The sequence below is a fragment of the Chrysemys picta genome, chromosome 9 (genome assembly GCF_011386835.1).
Source record: "Chrysemys picta bellii isolate R12L10 chromosome 9, ASM1138683v2, whole genome shotgun sequence".
NCBI classification, from domain to species: Eukaryota; Metazoa; Chordata; order Testudines; family Emydidae; genus Chrysemys; species Chrysemys picta.
The window spans coordinates 23,225,590-23,241,389 of NC_088799.1; the positions used below are offsets into that span (position 1 = coordinate 23,225,590).

Genomic DNA, 15,800 nt, shown 5'->3' on the forward strand with positions numbered 1-15,800 from the left:
GAGAGGCCATTAGCAGCAGCAGAAAGCTTACAATGGCCAACAAAAATCTCAGATACTCTGTCCCTACATCTTGCTCGCCAATAACTGTAACAGAGCGTAGAACCAGACAGACACATCCCTTTCAGGGAGTAGATACAACTCTCCTGCATGTCCAAGCCAATTTCTGACTGTGAGAATGATGTATTGAAGAAAGACTAGCCTCACCTTCTGGCTTCTGAGACTTCCAGTGTGGGAGAGAAGCTCCTAGAACATGCCCCTTATGCCTAAAGGCTACTTTGTCTGGGGGATGACAAGAAGAGACCTAAAGACTCTTTTTCCTCAACAAAATACATTCCTATACTGAAGCTAGGATAGGAAGAAAGTCCCAGAGACTGCCTACCCCAAGTATGACTCCTGAAGGTGGCTTTCTTGAGAGACAGCGGAAAGAAAGAAGAAGAGCTTATTTCACTAACAGATAAGATGGGGAAAAAGAAAGCAAGTCCCCAAACATCAATATATGGTAAAAATCAATGGAAAAACTCCCACTGATTTAAATTGACTTTGGATCAGTGCCAATAACAGCAACTAAGCTCGATACGAACTATACCTACATTTTAACACTAATATTCATCACTTCATAATGAAAATAAAAACTTTGCATTTTCTAAATCTTAACATTAACTCTTGGAGGAAAAAAGGGTTTTTTTCTGAAAAAAAATGAAGCAAATTTTTAAAAAAATTCAGTTTAGGTGATTTTAAAAGGACTGTATGGAATTTTAGTGAAGCATTTAATATTTTTGTGTCCCTGTATTTTGAAAAATGAGTCAAATTATACTTCCACAATTACTCGGTAAATAATCTCAAGCATATTCTTGTGCAGAGGCTTCTTTGAAGACAAAATAAAGATCCCCAGCCCACATACACACACATTCAAAATTAGCATTTTTCAAAAACTAGGAAAAAGTCCTCAAAATTGAAGCTGACAGAAAAAACATGTCGAGTCTTCAGATTTGGACATGTGTGCATATTTTAATCCATAATAATGATTTACATACATGGTAGTGTGGCATGATGTTAAGTGTTTTATCAGCATGAGTTTAGGATGGCTACATTAGGGAGTATGTTATGAAGACCATCCCTAAAATGATTATTCATATGCCACATATGAGAGAAAAATTACTTTAGAAACCTTTCGCATTTTTAAAATATTTTTATCTAAGTAAAATTTTATTTCCCCTATATCTAAAACTGAATTTTAGGGTTTATACACAATTTTAGACTCTATTTTTAATCAAGGACAATTTTTTTCCCCTTTTACTGCTACTTTCCTCAGACTAGCAATACAAGTGTGAGGGTATTTTTTGTCTAGACATAACAGTACTGCCCTCAGTTGCATGCACACACCAACCTCTGACTTTAATGGGAGGTATGCAAACAGATTCAAGGGCAGAATTTAGTCCATTAACTATTATGTAGCATGTGTCTACATAAATACTCATGTGTGACACAATCTATATAGTAGAAATTAACTGGAATATTTTCAGAATTAAAAGACACAAGAATTACTGTTTTGAGTAAACTGTAATTTAAGACAATTTTATAAAGGGATCACACCTGAGCATTGTCTGAATCTGTTCAACCTTCTTACAAACCAAAATCAAAAAAGTCGTCTTCTGTTAAAAAAAAAAAAAAAAAGGTAACATCATAATCCTGTTAGGAAGATGTTAACAGTGCACGTATTTTTATGCCAACCTCTCCAACAAGAATCACTTCTATAACATACCTGTTATGTTGTAACAAAAAAAAATCTTAAGAACTAATAAGTGAATAAAGCAAGTTGAAGACTTTAGTATTTACTGTATCAAATAGCAAACTAAACTTTTTAAATAACTTATGTAAGCAAACTACCTGGTATGTAAAAATTCATAAACTGTATGCAGAATAAGTGAGAGTCATGAATGATAGGGATTTACAAGGAAATAAATACCTCAGATGGTTTTTGTGACATCATAAACCACAAGAGCAAAGTTTAAATGGGTTATGATATCATCAGAACCACACAGCGCCCAATTTTCTTCATCAGTTTGGCCATTTTTTGGTTACCTAGAAATATTTCTAAAAATGCATAGATTCATGCTCATTTCCCACCTCAACTTGACTTTTTATGCTACTGTTTCCTTCCCCATAAAAGCACATTGCTTCAAATGCTCCTTCATACCACCCCAAAATATCCTGAACTTGCTCAAGCTTTCCTGATGTCTCCTATTTTGCTGTTTTAAACTTGTGACCCTGATCAGATATTCTCATACTTTTCATTCTCATGTCTAGAGATTTTTGTCAAGTTCTAGTTGCCTCTCACCAGTATTCACATAGCATAAACCTGAAATAGCACTTTAAGCTTTTATTTTACATATGTATAAAGCACTTTGCATCCTGAAGAGACTTTACAAACTTTACCTGAAATACAGTGCTACACAGGGGTCTACTACTGAAATCCAGCTGAATTTAGGGTATAATATTAATAGATTCATAGATATGAAGGCCAGAAGACCACTGTGATCATCCAATTTGACTCCACTATAGCACACGCCACAGCACTTCCCCAAAATTATTTAGAAAGCATCCAATTTTGATTTAAAAATTGTCAGTGATGGAGAATCCAACACAACCTTTGGTTACTTGTTTCATTGGTTAGTTACTCTCACCATTAAAAATGTACACCTGATATCTAGTCTGAATTTGTCTAGTTTCAACTTCCAGCCATAGTATTGTATTATACTTTTCTCTGCTACGTTGAAGAGCTCTTTTTAAATATTTGTTCCCCGTGTGGATATTTATAGACCGTAATCTAATCATCCCTTGACCTTCTCTTTGTTAAAATAAATAAATTGAGATCCTTGACCCTGTCACTATAAGGTATGTTTTCTAATCCTTTAATCATTCTCATGGTTCTTCTCTGAATCCTCTCCAATTTATCAACATCCTTCTTGAATTGTGGGCACAGAACTGGATACAGTATTCCAGCAGCAACTGCAGCCGTAACAAATACAGAGGTAAAATAACCTCTCTACTTCTACTGGAGATTCTCCTGTTTATGCATCCCAGGATCACATTAGCTCTTGTTGGCTACAGCATCACACTGGGAATCCATGTTCAATTAAATATACACCATGACCTCCCAATCTTTTTCAGAGTCACTGCGGATAGAGTCCCCCATCCTGTAAGAATGGCTACACCATTTGCTCCTAAATGGATACCTTTACATTTAGCTGTATTAAAATGCATATTGCTTGCTTGGGCCCAGTTTATCAAGCAATCCAGATCAGTGACCCTATCCTCTTCATTATTTACCTCTACCCCCAATTTTTGTGTCATCTGAAAATTCTAACAGTGATGATTTTTTCTTTTCTTCCAGATCATTGATAAAAATGGTAAATAGCACAGGGCCAAAAACCAATCCCTGCAGAATCTCACTGGAAAAACACTTGTTGATGATTCCCTGTTTACAATTACATTTTGAGATCGGTCAGTCAGCCAGCTTTTAATTCAGCCATGTGTGCCATGTTAATTTTATATCAAATTTCCCAATTGAAATATTGTGCTGTACCAAGTCAAATGACATACAAAAAATTACATCAACACTATTACCCTTATCAAACTTGCAATCTAATAAAAAAATATCAAGTTTAACAGGATCTGTTTTCCATAAACCCATATTGATTTTCACTAATTACATTATCCTCCTTTAATTTTTTATTAATCAAGTCCCATATCAGCCGCTCTATTATCTTGCCAAGGATCAATGTCAAACTAACGGGATGACTCTGGTAATCACAGGCCTGTTTACCCTTTTTAAAAAGTGGCAAAACATTGGCTTTCTTTCAGTCTTCTGGAGCTTCCCCAGTGCCCCATGACTTATTGAAAATGAACATTAATGGTTCGGTGAGTCTCTCAGACAGCTCTTTTAAAACTCTTAATGCAAGTTATCTGGACCTGCTGATTTTAAAATGTTTAACTTTAGTACCTGCTATTCAGCATCCTCCTGAGAGACTAGTGGAATGGAAAGAGTGGTATCATCACCATATGATCAAACTACATAAGCTGTTTTTCTCCCTGAGTACAGAATAGAGATATACAGTGGACACCTCTGCCTTTTTTGGATTATTATTGATAATTCTACCAGTCCATTGTCAGGATTCTTTTTGTTCCTAACACACTTAAGAAACTCCTCCTTATTGTCCTTAACTCTGCTAGCCAAAGATTTTGCCTTGTATCCCCCCTTTGCTTCCCTTAACAATTTTCTACAATTTCTAACTTCTGATTTATATTCATTTCTATTAACTTCCCTCTTCTTCCATCTGTTATATATTTTTACAGCTGCCTTCATTTCCCCTCTAAACCAGGTTAGTTTTTAGCCAGTCTGGCCGCCTTCCTCAATTGTGGCTTTCTGGGCCTCTAGTAAGGTGTTCTTAAATTATTTCCAATTATCATTCACATTTTTCGAATTAAATTCTTCCTCCCAGCTCATTTGACATATAATTGTTTTTAGCTTTGTGACGTTGGGCACCATTAAATGCACCAGGTATATATATTATTGATCTGGACTTCATTCTGCGTCCACATTATAAATGTGATCAAGTCATGATTAAGGCTCCGTGTTTGTTACAGAGGTCATGGAAGTCACAGATTCCGTGACCTCCATGATTTCTGCAGTGGCCCGTGCAGCTGGCCCAGGAGCCGCCTGAGCAGCTCTTGGGCCAGTCACAATGGCTGCTGCTGGGGCAGTCTCAGGTCCCCCACCCCATCCTCCCAGCAGCAGGAGTTTGGGTGTGTGGGGGCTCAGGGCTGAGGATTGGGTGCCGGGCAGTGCTTACCTGGGGGGAGCTCCCCGGAAGGGCGATAGAAACTCCCCTCCCTCAGCTCCTAGCTCCACATGCTGCCTCCGCCCACAGGCACAGGCATCGCCCCCATAGCTCCCATTGGCTGCAGTTCCCAGCCAATAGGAGCTGCAGAACTAGGGCTTGGGGTGGAACGAAGGCAGCATGTGGAGCTAGAAACTGGAGGTCTTTGCTTCCCAGGAGCCGGATAGAGAACGTTGCCCCAGCCCTGGCTCCTGTCAATCCCTGCCCTAGCCCGCCCTCCTCAAGCACCCGTGGCACCCCCAGGGTGTGCCTCCCGGGCCACCCCCCCAAGTTTTAGTCAGGGATATATAGTAAAAGTCATAGGCCGTGAATTTTTGTTTTGTTTACTGCTCGTGACCTGTCCATGACTTTTACTAAAAATATCTATGACTAAAACGTAGCCTTAGTCATGATCATTTGTACCTGAAATACCATTAACTTTTAGTTCTATGGTCAGTTCTGCTTTATCTGCTGGGACACGGTCTAAAGAATTCCTCCAAGTTGGCTGTAATACTTTGAGTTAAGAAATTGTCATTTATAATGTTTAGAAATCAACATAACTCTATAGCAGTTTATAATATGAAGTGAAGAATATCTTATTTACAGAGCTAGTCTGAAAATGTGGTTCCCTCCTCCCATCCCCACAGAAAATTTTAACTTTTTGATTCAAATTATTCAGCAAAAACTGAAAATGTCTATCCAGAAATACCATCACAAAGCTTCAGGGTCAGTTTGGCTGTCTGACATCCCAATTCTCCTCTAAAGTCTGAGTTTCCAGGCCAGACTACATCTCCCACGATGCACCATGTTTCTACCCTTTTTCTGAGACTGCAGCAAGATGCATCTTGAGAGATGTAGTCTGGCCAGGGAACCCAGTCCACAGAAGAGAATGAGATAAATGAAGCACCCAAACTACAACTCCTATGAACCATAGCAGCAGCAGCATTTCCAGATAATTTTTTTTCAGGTTTTGTGTACTCTGTTTTTTTTTCCCCCATAAAAGTTCTTTTGTGGAGAACAGACATTTCCCACAAAAGATTTTAATCAAAAACCCAATTTTCTATAAAAAACAGCTGCAGCAGAAACTTTCAAACAGCCCTGCTCCTATTCAACTGAGGGAGAATTCAAGCTAGCAGAATATAATTGGCTAGTATGGAAATTAGTCAGGGTGCCAGGGTTAACATCACTATTCATGTGAAGAGTGGCAACTGATTGTTAGTTAACACAAGTAGTTAACATCTCCATTTTACAGATCATTAAAAAGCCAGCAACTCATTTAATCATGGTGACCTACTCATTTACTCATCATTCTAGGATATTGGTTCCATAATCACCAAGAGTCTGAGCGAAAGCTAATTCAATCAATGGAAAGTCTACCATTGAATTCAGTAGACTTTGGATCAGGCCACAAGAGAAGAAGAGTGTCATTGAATAGTTAACAGCAAAGCTGTTCTTTAGAGAGGTCTCTTTGGTAGACCAAGTTTATATAAAGCAAGGAAATCCAAAGTTAAGAGGCTTATCTTCCTGTGTACAGTTATCCTATTGTGTCCAGGTATTGCTGTGAATATGATTCATAACATGATGGGGGCAATACAGACGCTACCCGGGTTATGCAAACCCGATTTACGGAAATCCGGACTTACGGAACGGAACACTTGCGTAAGTCGGGGAGCTTCTGTACTGGACATCTGCATGCCTCTAATTAGTTGAAAAATACTAGACTAAAGCCCAAGTATTTTCATATATTCAATAAATTTAGGTAATTAAAATACATTACTCGAATACATTACATGACTATTATATTTTTGTAAACCGATGAAACCTAATCCACTTGATTGTATCAGATATCTAGAGAAACTGCATTTTTTTCGGATAGATTAATACTTCCTACAGATACAAGTACAGCATATGTTGATCTCAGAGCCTATACCTCCTATACTGCCATCCAATGAGACATGCCGATAATGATGTGTTTTAGGACCCATGTGTTTTTTGACACCATCATAAACTTTCAGGAAGAAGAAATTAGGCTGTCACTTGAGCAGCTTCCAAATCTGTAAATTTCTCTTCAATTTAAGGACTATACAGACTGTATAGTAAATTTGAAATGAAAATAAAACTTTTAAAGCAGGCTCCTGGAATCCCTCCCATGAAGGAAATACAAGATGGTGACCAGCTTAATGAATCACATAGTGAGAGTCACACTTTCAGAGTCAATAATAGCATTGGTTACAAAAAAGGGTAAGTTAAGGGCAAAACATCACTGAGCAAAAAACTGAAGTTCAAGCCATATGCTTGAATACTAGGATTTTTTTTTTAATCAAAACCATAACAATTAAACAGTTTTAATCTGGAAACTACAATTCACTGGTAGAACAGCTCTATCTTAGTTGTAATGTAACCTAACAGCTATTTGACTATAAATGTAAATAGTGAACAATTGTTTTACTTGCATAGGCCATGCACAAATCCATATGGCCAGCCTGGGAAGAGTTTATCATCATCCCTGTTGCTAATTATTGATTAATATACAACAACATGGCTAGCAGGCAATAACTGTATTCATGCAAGCTACTGATGGGCTAAATAAGCTATTAATGACAAGGTGCACGTCAACACTTAAAACAGTCGGACTGTGTTGCTTGACCACAAGAACAAGCAGGATCATCACTCTGAAATGTTATACAATATGAAAGGCACAAATGGGATCTCTCTGTTGGAAAAAAAAAACCCACTCATATGGCTCCATGTTTCTTTTTTAGCATAACTATTAGAAAACAAGACCACTGAGAATTGCAAACATTTACTCTCTTTCTATTCTGAGGTTTCTACAACTTATTTAATTCTGTAACTTGAAGAACTATCCAAAAATAATTTATAAAGTTACAATTACAATGTTTTAAATAAGTGTACTGTGAATCACTAATTCTCTGAATTAAAAAGGTATGTGTATAGATTTTCCTATTAATTTTTTTTTTTCATACGGTTAAGCAAAATTCTTCAGACCTTAGAAGTGATTCAGCCCTTTATGGGCACAGGAGCGTGCAACCTGATCACACTCCTGACCCTGTGGTGGGAGGCACACTAGAGGGCAATTCCCACTAGGGTGCAGGCAATATTTCTGTCAAGCTGTCTAAGGAGTTCACTCGGAGGGGCAGCCTTAATTGCACCTCAAAACATCATACCACAGAAATAACCAACTGATGTATGCATGTGAAGTCTAAAATATTAATTATCTTCAATTCATGACAACAGCTACTCTTTTTAATTTAGAAAATATTTTCAAATGATGACCTACAATATGTTTCACAGGTTTCTGGAAAAGATATTCTACTTTACATAATTCAGTCAGTTGCACAGATAGAGGTTAGATACCAAGGTGGTAGTCATCACAGAAATACTTGGAAGTACCTAGATAGATTGCAACCATATGAATAAGGTGGTGAAAAGCATATGGCTGAAAGGAATGTGCATTTAAAGGAAGAGTGAAGATTACACCACAACTAACATGGGTGCCATTTCATTTTTAAAAGTCAAGGGATAAAACAGTCTATCTAATCAATGCAAAGTATTTTCTTCTCTTTTTAATATCAGGTGTTTGTTTTTTTTAAATATTGGCAGTGATTCCCTTAGAGGTATTTGGAAATAGTCTTTTAAAAAAAAAAAACAGGGTGAGTTTGCTATAATCAAATGATTAATTTTTCTGGCAAATGTGCCTACAATCTGTTGGAGGTAAAGTAAATAGGCTTGCATGAAGTTGTCTGACTATAAATTTAGGATGTAAAACCCTTTCTAGTATGAATCCTGCTTTCAATACATAACACAAATCTCTATATATCTTGCAAAATCAGTTTCTGTGTTTGCAAATGTACGTACAACAGCTGTTTTTCCAAAATTATTAAAAAAGAGTTCCTAACGAAGTATGGAGGCTTTTGTCAAAGGGGGAGGGATAGCTCAGTGGTTTGAGCATTGGCCTGCTAAACCCAGGGTTGTGAGTTCAATCCTTGAAGGGGCCACTTAGGGATCTGGGGAAAAATCAGTACTTGGTCCTGCTAGTGAAGGGAGGGGACTGGACTCCATGACCTTTCAAGGTCCCTTCCAGTTCTAGGAGATAGGATATCTCCATTAATTTATTTATTTGTATTTATTTACAAGTCCTTTATAGAAGCACAAGAGAATAAATGTATCTGATGAAGACAAGCTTTTATTAAAAGATATGATGTGTATTTATACCAACAATCTTTTGGTGCTGAGAACTTCCAGAGATTATCTTTCCAGTGAATTTACCGCATAATACTAGAGCACTAGTTCTCAACCAGTGGTACACATACCCCTGGGGATACACAGAGGTCTTCCGGGGAGTACATCAACTCATCTAGATATTTGAGAAGTTTTATAACAGGCTCCATAGAAAGCACTAGAGAAGTCAGCACAAACAAAAATTTCATACAGACAATGACTTGTTTATACAGCTCTATATACTATACACTGAAATGTAAGTACACATTTATATTCCAATTGATTTATTTTATAATTATATAGTAAAAATGAGGAAAAAAGCCATTTTTCAGTAATGGTGTGTTATGACACTTGTATTTTTATGTCTGATTTTGTAAGCAAGTAGTTTTCAAGTGAGGTGAAACTTGGGGGTACACAAGACAAATCAGACTCCTGAAAAGGGCACAGTAGTCTGGAAAGGTTGAGAACCACTGTACTAGACTACAGTGCTTGTGCCAGTGAACCAGACTCCTTTTTTCAGAGGCTCCTAGAAAACCATTCAGCCTCTCCTTACTTAACCTGATGGTTTGAGGTGACATTATAAATCATACTTGCATTTTCAACTATCATACTATTCCCAATTTAGAAAAAAGTACCAGCCATGATAATCTGTCAGGACAACAGCATCTTTATAATGCATTAGAAGCAGTCTCCGAACCCATTAGATTACAGCAACCTGACAACACTAGAGAAATGAAACATTTTAAAAATTTATTTAAGAGGTTCAACTAGCATGCAAGATCCATTTCTCAACTACTGTAATATTCGGACATAACCAACTAGTTCAAGTACGTGCAGATTCAGAATACAAGTAGGGATGGAGTTCTTGTCATCCCACCAAAAGAAAAGAGATAGTTGACAACTGTGCCATACATGGTCCATGTCCTCTCTCTCTCCTGGAAATATACAGGAAGAGCGTGGTCCACAAGCTTCTACAAAACTCATACTTTCCTAAATAGTTATCCTCATTCGAGAATGTGAAAATAATGGGGAAACGATGAGCAACTGCTAAAAATTACTTGTATTCAGCAGTGATAATTATATCCTTTTATGGTTCATGGCAGAGTACAACAATATAAATCGTTTTCTGTATACCTAAATGAAGACTTAAATCTCAAAAGTTCTCACACTGTATTTAGAGAAGAGAGTGTACTATTGAACATTTAGATGTAACCATCACCCACACAATGACTTAAAATGATCCATTTACATGAAATGCTTAGTGTTCTGATGATCACGGACATTAATAAACTAATCTTGATGAATTTTGCACTTGTAATAATACTGGATTTTCAGTTTTGATCAACTGATTAGTTTTTAACGCTACGTATGTCCTGCTTTCACTTGTGGTTTGAATATGTTTACTTAAACCAAAAAATATTTTGCATCTCAATTATTTTATATTGTACAACTGAATGGAATTTAAATCAATACATTATTCATGAGGCAAAGACAATAGAAAAAACAAAGCTGTGTACTTCTTTCAAAGACTTCAGATTACTAAAACATACCATATTTATGCATGCAATATTTGCTTTTTTTAAACACAAGTTTGTTGTTTTTAAATCAGGATATGCCAAAAATCCAACACCAAACAATTTTTGTTTATAATTAAGGCAATCATCAATCCAAGGATTGTAGTCCATTTTATTTCATCTCTACATCAAAAAAAGTAATTTAAAAAAATTAAAATTCCCTTGAAACCATAAGATAAATGAAAATGTAAGTGCCTTCACATAATAACAGTAAGCTGACCCTCTGGGAAATGGTTGACTTTCTCAATTCAAGGTATTCAAAGCTCATTCAAAAGTGTTCATTTGGAATGCAGATATCAAAGATGATGCAAATGTTCAAGAGAAAATTAGAACTTACCAGATGTTCTAATCCAGCTTTGATGTTTCCAGAGTCCCTGTAACACAAGAACAGAAGTTGTAAATAGTTGCTAAACCCCCGTCTATAATGATTTATGTTTAACCCAAAAAATGTCAAAAGAAAGTCATGTAAATTCTTGACTATCTTTCTAATGTTCTTAACTTTTACATCTTGACTATTAAAAACACTTGACTACTTAAACTCCAAAATTTTACTTTCCTTACAATTGTTATAACCCAGGACCTACTAATCCAGGGGGTTGCGAGGTTATTATGTGCGGGGTCATGAGCCACCCAACTCTGAATGCAGCGCCGCTGCCAGCAGCAGCACAGAAGTAAGCTTATAACAATAATTCAATAAAAATGTGTTTTAGTCTTAATTGAAAAGCAGTGAGAAAAGGTAAATTCATTTTAAACAATAGGGTTGTGAATTTAGCATTTAAAATAATGTTAAATATAAGAAACGTGTTTTAATTTATAAGGAGGGTCGCACTCAGAGGTTTGCTGTGTGAAAGGGGTCGTCAATACAAAAAGTTTGAGAACCACTGTACTAATCCAAAAAAATGTTTTAAACAAAGCACCACTACTTCACAGAAAAATTAAAAAAAACAAAAAACAAATTTAGTACTATCACATCAAAAATCTATGTGCACTGCCTGTCTGAGCTCCCTCTACCAGAACTTTGTTATCAAATGTTCTGAGCATTCATAAACACGGGAGATAATGAATTAATCATACGTTAATTAACTAGATGATGTTAGGGATGCTAGAACTTTACATATTTCTATTCACATCAGTTGCAAAACTCTAATGCACAGATAGAAAAAATAAGGAAAAACAAACAAAAACACAAAAATTGGAAGGTTACAAAGAAGGACCAATGAGAACCTGAAGACACTACGGCAAGGAAAATGTAGACTGAAAACTTAATCTTTAATGCACACTGCTGAGCACAGATACAGTGCAAGTTTGCCAAGCTGGACAAGGATAAACAATTTGCCCAGCTGAGTGAAGTGAACAGAATAAGATGCCTTCTCTCTGGCACTTCCAAAAAAACAAAAAAAACTCAGTGATGACAGCCAGTTTCTGCTTTCATAGATTCAACATTAAATCTGTTTCTAAACTTAACTATCCCTTTCTGTTGATGTCGCAATCATGTCAAACAGAAAAAAATGACATTCCAAGCAATTAATTCCTGGGTCATATAACAGTGTTTACCTATGTGTAGAATATTCTTTTTCAACAATTACGCAGACGTATAAAACCAGAAATGGCAAGACAAACAAAAAAAACCCTCATTCCTCTGAAATGGTAAACATCAGCCCTTTCTATTTTGCTAACTAGCAAAATATAAAAAAAGGTTTAAAGAGTTACAAATACAAAAATATTGAAGGAAATGTGATTTTAAATACATCCAACCTAATGTTACTTTTAAATACTCCAGTAATTATGCAATCTCCTTTTATTTAAGACATTTTTACATTATCTAGTTACTAGCATTGACATTACATTAGTCTCACACAAAAATCACAAATTTTAATATACAAAGCTAATTTTGAATTCCTTTTTGTAAATTATTTGATGTTAATAATGTTAGGCTCTTCTATATGAAACTAAAGTATTACTTTATAATTTTGACAAAGCTTCCAGTAAGTATGCTAAGGATACTTATTCTCTTCAAATTCATCTTAAATGAAGTCACAGGAAAAGTTGGACTTCTCTTATACTATTTTTTTATAACCAAAACTTCCTATACAAGATCATATATTATTTAGATAAAAATGAAGTCCTGTATATTTTTTCCTCTGGTGCTAAAGATCCTAATGAACTTAATTTACTGAGAAGCAGGATCCAAGACACTGATGGAGGAAGCTTCCAGCTAACAGTATAAAATCTGTCCTCTTTAGTGGTCTGTCTCCTGTGCTGTCCCTGTCATGACTTCATCAATATTTGTGCAACTCCGTTTGCCCTGTGCTGAAAGCAGACTTAATTCAATTATAGGTCTCAAAACTGATAAAATGGTCCTGAAGTGGAAAATGGGAAGAGATTATTGGCAAATGAATAAAGATTTGTATCGACCTAACACACAAGAGTACAGCAGGGTTTTGGGGGGGGGGGGGGGGGTATTTTTTTCAAATCGTTCTGTCTTAAGTCTTCTGGGAACAGTGAGTTTCCCTTCCCCTCATGCAGCACATCGATTTCTGAATTAGACTGCAATATTAAATAATTAATATACTTGCCATGATTGATGTTTTGCATTAGTTGAATATTAGGTTATCAATCAAAATCCACTTGGTTTAATGTAATAATATTGAAAAAGTGTCACTGGCTGTTCATCCAATTTGTAGTTGAGGCAGCACAGATAGTAATATTGGTGTAACACAAGGCTCTAAAGCAGGAAATGCAGTGGCTGAACATACATAAGGCAAACATTATGAAACTAACTAGGACAAGGCTGAGGTTGTCCTAAATAAACCGTGTGGCACCTGTCAGTTTCAATGTAAGCATCTTACCAGCCAGAGGACACCATGGCTCAATCATACAATGACATCTAGTAAAAATGTAGCTAAGACAAAATTATCTTTGTTGTTCAAAAATGTATTCCTTTAGGTAATAAGACACTACTACAATTAATGTTGTACTCTAAATATTGTATTATAAAAAATCTGGAACTGTTGCTACACCATAGTCACAATACATTTTAAAATGACTACCAAAACATTAACTCACCTAAGATTTTAATAGAATACATTATCCTTTTTAACACTGTAAATGGCGACAAGAGCTGTTTTATGCACAGCCTCAGATTCAGAGTTTAAAAGGAGCTGTGCAAGAACAGATAGCTAATATTAATTTCATATTCACAAATATTTAGCTTTCCAGAAATTTCATTCATTTTTTCCACACTACACTGCCCCCACAATATACACATTTGCCTTTCAAACTATTAGTCTACAAAGCACAACAACATTTGTTTTCATGTTTGTTGGGTACAGTACTTAGTTGTAATTTTACTTCTCTTGTCCCTTCACATCAGCTCTGGAGTTGTGATTTTCCTCTATTATGAATTTCAACTGTAAAGAACTATTTTAAAAAGCATTCATTAAAGACAGTAAGCACACCACTCAAACTAGTCCAAAAGTGAAGTTAGGTGAGGAAAAAATTACAGCTAAACTAAATTTGAATCATGGCCATGAGGGATCTGTAACAACAAGTCAGGAATTCAATGAGGCAAGTGAAGCCATCTTTGGATTACTTGAAACCACAAAGTAGGTACCTAATTGAGCTCATGTTAACTTATTATTGAAAGTTTATCGAACAAAGAAACAGGTTATATCAGTTGATATTTGTTGAAAACGCTGATTTACACCTACACATATATTGACATACTGTATATACTCGAGCATAAGCCGATTCGTTTATAAGCCGACCCCCCCCCCCCCGATGGATTTTTTTATGGCCTGTTCATAAGATGACCCTATAATTCAGGGGTCAGCAAACTTTGGCTCCGGGGCCATCAGGATAAGCCGCTGGCAGGCCGAGATGGTTTGCTTACCTTGAGCATCCGCAGGCACAGAGGTAAACCCAAGTAAACAAAGTGTCCCAGCGCACCAGCTGCTTACCCTGACGGTCCGGGACAGCAACTGGTGGGGAAATTTGGGGGGGGGGGGGTGGAGGAGAAGCTGGAGGTCAGGGGAGTAACCCCTGTGACCACCCCCCCACATGACCCCACCCCTAGCCCGGGACCCCCACACTCTCCCCATCCCATCCCTTCCCACCTTATCTGGTGAGGGCCAGGGGAGAATGTCTCTGGCCTGGCTGGAGCTGCTCCGGCAGGCTGGGCAGCATGGCCGCAGCCTGCTTCAGCGGGCCAGACTGGGCGGTGCGGCCGTAGCATGTTCCAGCGGGCTGGACCAGGCGGCACGGCCGCAGCGTGCTCCAGCGGGCCGGGCGGCGTGGCCACAGCCTGCCAGCCCCAGAGCTGCAGCTGCTTCAGAGGCTGGGGGGAGAGCAGCGTGGCCAGAAGCAGAGAAACTCTGGCCCCGCCTCTTCCCTTCTGGCTGTGCTGCCTCTCCTTGCTCCCTCTGTTGGGGGGAGGGGCTGTATCCCACCTCTCCCTCTCTATACCCGTTCATAAGCCGACCCCCTTCTCTGGTGCTTCCCTTTTTTACTAAAAAAATTCGGCTTATGAATGAGTATATATGGTACATAAATACACACATATGGATAAAGCCAAACAGTTAATCTAGGTTACTGAAAAAAAAAATTAAAAGTAGTCATGCTCTCAAGTAACTAATGATTTCACAAATAATAATTTACCTGCATTAATACATTCAATTTAATAGCAATTTCACAATCAGGAAATATACAACTATTGCTGTTTTGCACACTACAGTTAAACAAAACACTTCACCTACTTATAGGTAGTCCATTTTCTTCATTGTTATTTGCAGTGGCCATAAAGCCAATGCCCCCCTGCTGTGCAGTGTTTAGAAAGAAGCTGCATAATTCAACTACAGAAGGGACAAAAGCTAGACCTGGTGTGGGGGAGGGACTGGGAGGGGAGATGAGGGGAGATGGAGATGGAGACTGGGAGCTGAGTGATGGAGACAGGAAACAAAGGAGAGGGTAACCTGTGGGGCAAGAACTGAGATCAGATGAAGAGGAAGGGAGGGAGGGGAGGGAAACGGACTTGTTGGTGGGGAGGAATAGTGCGGAAAGAGGTGGGGCACAAGGGAGATAAATCTGAGGAGGTGCAGGGGAAGAATTG

At 37.5% G+C, this 15,800-nt stretch overlaps 1 protein-coding gene across 1 annotated transcript in view; it reads right to left on the reverse strand.

Moving 5' to 3' along the window:
• RSRC1 (arginine and serine rich coiled-coil 1) overlaps positions 1-15,800 on the reverse strand; it is a 337,138-nt gene that overhangs the window by 196,628 nt on the left and 124,710 nt on the right. Inside the window, 1 exon segment of the mRNA XM_005286996.5 lies at positions 11,031-11,067. Coding sequence (XP_005287053.2) covers positions 11,031-11,067 — 37 coding nt within the window.